The sequence below is a fragment of the Cicer arietinum genome, chromosome 1 (assembly GCF_000331145.2).
Source record: "Cicer arietinum cultivar CDC Frontier isolate Library 1 chromosome 1, Cicar.CDCFrontier_v2.0, whole genome shotgun sequence".
Lineage (NCBI taxonomy): Eukaryota > Viridiplantae > Streptophyta > Magnoliopsida > Fabales > Fabaceae > Cicer > Cicer arietinum.
In genome coordinates, this window is record NC_021160.2 from 18,471,753 (window position 1) to 18,479,809 (window position 8,057).

Below are 8,057 nucleotides of genomic sequence, written 5' to 3' on the forward strand. Positions count from 1 at the left end.
CTACTAGGTATATTTTAGTGTATATTTAGAATTAAAAAAAAAACATTTATAATCTTAAATCCTAAAATTATAAGGGTACGATAATTTAGAATTTTAAATTTATGAAATATTAAAGTTGTTGTCTTAAATTATTTAATGTCAATCGAAATAATTTTTGAATTTTTTAACTAATAAGCGAAAAATTCCATAAAATCAGTGACGGTATAAATATCTTGATTCACTTATAACAATTTAGTTATCACACACTTACAATTTATCAACCAAAAGTGATAATTTACACATAAAAAAATGTACAAACTAGTATAATATAATAAAAGTTAACTTTCCGTTACATAATTTTAGGGGTTTAGAATATGTAACATTGAAGTTATGATGAAAGAAAAAAGGAAGCAAAACATTCTTAGCTTCACAAAATCGCAATGATTCATTATAATTTTACCACATCAATTATAAAATAAAACATGCACTTAAATTCACCTTCAAGATGAATACTTTGATAATAGTTCTCGTAAGGGCAACTTAAAATAGGAGGAGAACCATCAAATTAAATTTTACAACAACAATAAAAAGTTCTACAAATTACACTCCCTAGATGTGAAGCAATATAAAGGTGGATAAGGGTATTTAAATAGTGGTGGCAGTGTGCTAAGGATTAGTTTTGATTGATGATTGTTATTCAATTGAATTCCACTCCTCTTCATTTCATCCTGTAGGGGTCACAAGGGGAGTGCATGGATCATCAAATTGGGTTTAGGGTGTTCGTAGTGCCACTTGGGTCGTTTTTAAGACAAAAAAATCATATGATCTAAAAATAAAATCACAAACTATTCGGATCGGTTTAGATGACATGTTTAAAAACATTCGATACAATCCAATCTAATTGCACGCTATTTAATTTGGATTGGATTTTTGAATTTTTAAAAACAATTGTAAGAAAAAATATTAATAATAGTATTATAAAAACACGATATCATATAATATTTAATGTAAAATAAAATTTATAATATAAAAAATTTAATATTATGGGATAACAATGATAGATAATGTTTGAAATATATAAAATAATAGAAAAAATTAAATTAAATAAATAAGTATTATTAAAAAAATTAAAAACAACAAATAATATATAAATGCAATACATTATACTAAAACAAAATAAATAAGTATGAAAATTTATGTATATGATTTGATTTGGTTCAGTTGTGAAAAAGGAATCTGAAATTTGATATGAGATTATTGGTACATTTTACAAAATATCATCCAATAAGATTCAATTTTGTATAGTTTTCGATTTTTTTGGGATCAATTTAGAGTTTTACTTTATATCAGTTTGGATATGAACCATCCATAATTTGTCTTAGAGCAAAATCTATGAATCATTTCATTTTTTTTTGAACAAGACAAAAATGAATTTATTAAATAAAAATTCTAATCACAAGAAGTGTTTAGAACAAGAACAAGAACAAAAGGAAGTTTACAAATGTTTCTGCTGTATGAACAAAACAAAACAAAAACATAAGCTAAACTACTCAAACAAGAAGCAAAACAATTAACCACAAGTGATGTCAATATACTCCAAGGGTTGAGAGCACCAATCGTTATACCCATAACAAAATCCTTTTACATGCAATCTGATCTACCTCCATGCTAAAAGTTTAACCTGTTCAATAATAAGATTTGTATTCAAAACATGCAAACGAAAAATCACCTCATTTCTTGATTTCTAAATCAATCACGTCAGTGCAAACCAAACTAAATTAATTATTTGACGCATTATACAACCGCATTAAGAAAGGTCATCAAATTTGTTAGCGTGATTGATTGCATCCATATGAAACACACCTGATAGTCCAAACTAATTCAAAACACCATATCACACGGATCCAAAAATAGGGCACATAGAAAACAAATGACGGGCTGTTTCAACTTCCTGCAAACTGCTACACATTGTTGATCTTCAAAAGAAATGATTTCACGGAGAAACAAATTATCCTTTGTAAGCAACCTATTTTGAAACAACCTTCATACAAATAATGATACTTTTGATTGGGCAAGAGGATGTCACACTAGGTCTTAAAATGAAGGTGCAGTGACACCGCCGACAAACTCATCCCGTAGTACAAAATATGCCTCATTTCCTGAATACTATCCTCCTTGCGTATTATTCCATGACCACTTATCTGCTACATTAACTTGCAAATGAACGTTAGCCAATAAAATCCTACACTGCTCCACTAATTCCTCCTCCCACACAAATAATTGTCTCTGTCATCTCCACCTTTGAAGACCCTCAAGTCACAACATCTCTAACATAACTTCTACACTGAATCATTTCATTTATATTTTTGTCAACATTCATTTGCATTCAACATGGGACATCTAATTCACACTTGAGACCGACTATTTTCCTTTCAAGTTTGAGTCCATCCATTCGTTAGGGTATGATGCCCCTCAAGTAGAAGCAATCTTTTTCATCCCTATAATCATGAAGCGTCTGATTGAGAGACCATCATATTGGACTAAAGCAACCACAAAAGTGATTTGGTCTTCATATTTTCACCCTAAATCTTATGACATTGACATATAAATTTTATAATTTATATATTTGTTCAACAACTATTTTTCTTCTAATGTGGGACATCAATTTGGTCAAACCAGACAATCCAATTCGATTTTGATTACCTTGACACAAATACACTCTGGAGCACCAATCCGACCGAACATTCCTAATGAAGATGTGACATCAACAATTCACTTTTTTTTTTGTGTAAAAGGAATTTATTGTCCATGGAAGTATAGGACATTGTTAGTTTGATCCCTGATTCAACAAAAAGCCCAAATTAGTCATCGAATTGTTAAAATGTCAATCAATTTAGTCATTGATATTATAACGATCATGAACTATATTGAAAATATATTGTATCTTTCAGATATTTTTATGATATTTAGTTGTATCTTCCAAAACTTTTTTTAATTATTTGAGAACTAATTTATATTTTTTTGCTGAGTTAGTGACCAAAATGATAACATCTTATATTTTTAAGAAGTAAAATAGTGGTTTATCTATTTATTTTAGTAAGTAAAATAGTGGTTTATCCATTTAAGAAATATCCCAACACCGAAATTAGCATTTGTGCTCAAAAGTGAGAACTGAGGGCCTTATGATCCATAGAGGGACATTGATTGATTTGATGATGAAATGAATAATATGCTGGAATGATGTACCATTGTAGAGGATGGATTCCCTCTTATTTTTTCTCTCATGTTTCTCTAGTGGATAAATCATCACTCTTAATATCCAATTATTTTTATAATAAAAAGTGGCTTAAAATCAAGGTTGAAAAAATAAAAAACTAGACCCTACTGTGACAGGAGTCAATTTATTCCCATCATTGTATTTATGTTGAGGTATTTATTCATTCAACCTTTTGGTGATGGTTTTCACATACAAACGTACAAAAGGACATACTTCTTTTCTCCATGTGAATACTATCTCCGTCTCAAAATATAAATAAAAAAATTAATAAAAAAAATAATATATATATATATTTAACTTAAAGTTTAAATTAAATATATTTATAATTATTGGCTTATTTTTGCTTATATTCTTGGAGACAATAATAAAGATTTATATTTGCAATTTTGCGCTCACGTTATATTTATATGTTTATACGAGATCGGCTCCATCATTAGAAATATTTCTAGTTTTTAATTTTTTTTTATATGTCATTATCTTAGAGATTTTGAAGGCATCCACTTTTTATAGGTAGTGTGGAAAAAGAAGTTACACATCGAATCAAATACATAAATTAAGATAAAATGCTTATAATTAAAGTAAAATGATATTGGAAATATTTAAATATTTTCTACCATAATCATAGATTTCAATTTTTTTCACTAATAATTAAAGAAATAATTTTTTTTCATAGGTTTACTTCATAGGAGATAATTCTATTTAAAATATATTAATACTAAATATCATTTCTTGTTCCAAATTCATCCTCTCTCTTGATACGAGAAAGATAAATTATTATTAGTTAAAATACTCAAATGATTATTTTACTATGTTCTTTTAAGGAGTTAATTTTAACTTTGTGATAACTTGATGCACATGATCTAGATTTTACCAAATCCATTCTCATGGGAGTATTTTTATTTATTTTTATATGTGATTCTTAGGACATTCCAATGGCATCTCTAAACAATCACATATCATTTGCATTATCCTAAAAATCATTCAATAAGAAAAAAGAAAAATTACAAAAAAGTTAGAGGGAATAAGCCGAAATCCAACATCAACAATCAAAGACATAAACAACATTTGCTTTATTAAAAACCTTGTGAGGAGAACTTAAAAGGAATAAAATATTGATTAGGAAAAAATAGTCCACAACAAACAATGTCTCATTCAACAATAATCTCAACAAGAGAGTTTTTTTTATATGAAAGTCGGAACAAAGAATTGTTGGTAAAAGAGATTATTATAGAAAATAATCTGATTTTTTTGTTCTTCTTCATAAATTTAAGGATCAAAGAGTAGCAAGAGTATAAAAATTTATAAACAAAATCTTTTTATTTTTTAGAGTTCTAATTTTAGTATAAAAATAAATAAATGTTCATTGTTTTTACATATTCAATCGTGATGGCTAATAATTTATAGAATTAAAATGTTAGACTTAGTGTTTAAGAAGAAAAATATTAAATCACTCAAATTTTAACATTTGTAATTACATAATTTTTTATACTGTATTATTTTTACTATATAAAGTTTTGGGCTATAAAAATAAAATTTTGGTACCTCTGCAAAATTTGAGACACCGTACCATCGTACACTGTAAATATACTCAAAGGCAACATTATTACTACTAACAATTCACTTCATGGGAATTGGATTTCACGCAGCTAATTTGTGGATGCAGTAACTGCTTTGCACTGCCCGATCTGAATTAATAGTCGATATATCACATCGTGTTAAATTACTTAAATTTGTCTTGCGGATTCGAAGTAGTTTGAATGCATTAACAACCCACATTTATTTCTACGTCAACCATGTGAATTCACAATTGCAATGAATTCAGATCCTAAATCACGAGCCTCATTCTCTATTTAGAATAATGATCAATGATAACATTTTGTGTTTTTATTAGGTGAATTGTGAATAACCCATTGTTATCATGTAACTAATATTGAGAGATTAAGTGTTTTTTACTTTCTAAAGATATATATTTTTTTATTATTTAAATTTTGTCTTAAAATTTACTTGTTAGTGAGAGGTAAGACACTCTTTTAAAGTAAATAGACAATTGCTCATGCGATCCTTTATCTTCTTTATTTGTTTTTCTTTTTCATTTGGCCCTTTAATTAGTTTTATTATAAAAATTCGAAAATATAAAAATTTGATGAAATTTGAGTTATATATTTGATGAAATTTGCATTATATTAAAGATGATAATTAATTTTATGAGTTTTGTTTGAAAATTTTGATAAATTTTTGTAAAAAAATGATAATATTTTTAATATTTTAAAATATAAAAGATTAAATTATTTATTTAAAATTAAATAAAAGACCACATCAGTAAAAAAAAAAAAAAATAAAGGACAAAAGTGTTATCTGAAATTAAGTTAAGAGACCGCATTAACAATTATGTCTAAAGTAAATAATTGCATACATTTTTTTTTAAGAAATAAATGTCAAAAAATTATTTTTATTATTTTTAAAATTACATCTTTATTAATTAATATTTCATCTTCTTTTCAATACATTAAAAACACAAAATATGTTTTATAAACTAAACGGAGCTATTCCCTGTGATCGATAACAAATATAAACAAAAATTAAAATATATTTAATCTAAATTTTAGATAAAATACATCTTAATTTTTATTTATATTTATGACCAGAGAAAGTTCTATTTTTCAAAATGAAAGACCATTGAAGGTATGATATCTTAGCTAAGGAAGCTATCTATCAAATGTAAAATTTTACATGAATATTTAATTTTGATGAATCTTTCAGTTGAATATTTGCATTCTAGTTGTGTCCATAATCGGATCACACAAACTTTCAGTTGCCAACCTTTACGAACCAATGTTGTTGATAAGTGTATTTGTTAGTCTCATATATGTTGTAAAAGTTATTGATATTTGAAAAACTCATTGTTGGTTTCGTTGAAAAAATGCTAGAAATATGAAATCATAGAAGGATGGTGAATCTTTCGATCTTGCTGACTATAACTCGATCGGAAACATGTGAGATTACGTTAATGTGGTGTTTGTTGCATTACCCTTTGAGTGTGTAGCATTGATTCATTCATATCAATAATGAGCAAAGTTATGACAAATAATAGGTTAAGTTAACGGGAACATGCAAACATAATAAAACGCTTCATCTCAGTGGAAATGTTAGCTTCAATTTAATCAAATAAATGTACATAATTATTTGGAAAACTTAAAAGACAATTTGAAAATCAGTATAGAATTTCAAAAGGTCGATTTGGTGTGATGATTAGATCCTTACATGAGATAATGTTTTTTTTTTCTTTAAAAAAAAAAATCAATTATTGATTCACTTATTTTATTAATTTTTCATTTTAAATGAATCAATTTTTTTTAACAATTACTAATAATACTACGACCGTTAAAAATGAGTAATTTATATGCTATTATAGATATGTAAAACTTGAAGAAATGTAAAGATAAACTACCATGATAAATACTAATTAATCGATGAAACTAAAAACAGTAAAGAGTAGAGTTTTACATTATTAATGACCGCGTTATTTCGAACAACAAGTATCTGATCCACACCTTAAGAACATCACTACAAACCCAATGAAGGAATAATTCTTACATAAACACACTATCCACTAGACACAACTAAAGAAAAACTCTAAGATAATACTAATAATTTTGACACAAATATTAAAAAAAAAAATTTATTGTAATCATCCCAATATATCTTAAAATTTAGACCAATTGCATTTTACTGTGTGTTTGATTTCACATCAAATATTCACATTTGACTTCAATCCATGTTCATAAATATTGTTGCTTTCCTCCAAATATATGAACATGAGTGTGTTTTATCGCGAAAACAAACACATACTTTGGCATTTGGTAGTTATGCGATAAAAAATTTAGAGTCACTTTTGTCATCACATCTTGACTATTAGATGAATATCAAACAATTTATATTTCAACGGCACAAAATTGATTTTAAAATATAAACAGTTAGATCTTCATCTAACAAAAGATATGGCGACAAAATTTTTTAGACTCAAGAAGAATGAGGTAGGAACAAAGTACAAATGGTCATATAGTAAATATGAGGGTGGAAAATTAGCTACTTAACTTATTGCAAGAAATTTAAAACAATGAAAGAAATGAAATGAATTCAAGAAGCAAATTGGCTTTGAGAATCAGTGACTCTAGTAGCATAGTATCTAGCAATGAAATCAGAAGCTTTCCTATCAATACCAGGCTCAGCAACCCAACAACCTCTATCTTCATCACTTGCAAATATTCTTCTTCCACTTCCACTACCTTCCCAATATTCATCACTATTGTTTCCACTTGAGAAACATGCTTTGAAAACACTGCAAAAGGAAGAAGAAGATGACCTCTTAGCTCCCATTTTTCACTTCTTCTCACACCCTTTTGCTTCTTTTGTAGGATTCTTGAATTATAAGGTGTTTCTTGTATTTGTGTTTAGAAGCTATAGAACAACTATTCAATGTATTTGTAATTGGTTGTGTTGTGAGTATAACACATTGGAGTTCTTGGTATTTATAGAGTGGAGAAGTCACATATTTTTAATGGTATTTGAATTTGGTGCACTAATTGTTTCACACAATTTTTTATCTCAACCGTCAAATCTCAAATTAATGGCTGAGATCATTTTAAAACTACATCTTTTCTTTACCGTAGCGAATCTTAGTCCGTTTTAAGGAAAGATAATTACTTAGTGTTTTACAATCATGAAAGGAGGATATGGATTCTATGAAATAAAAAATAATAATAAGAATGGTGGTTATGATGTAAAAAGAAGCATGAGTGTT

At 27.2% G+C, this 8,057-nt stretch overlaps 1 protein-coding gene across 1 annotated transcript; it reads right to left on the reverse strand.

Moving 5' to 3' along the window:
- Positions 1 to 6,733: 6,733 nt before the first annotated feature.
- On the reverse strand, positions 6,734 to 7,767 carry LOC101489465 (uncharacterized). The gene has a single exon (XM_004488107.4). It carries the CDS (start codon positions 7,631 to 7,633, stop codon positions 7,394 to 7,396), a length of 240 nt encoding a protein of 79 aa, XP_004488164.1. The 5' UTR covers positions 7,634 to 7,767; the 3' UTR covers positions 6,734 to 7,393.
- Positions 7,768 to 8,057: the final 290 nt, after the last annotated feature.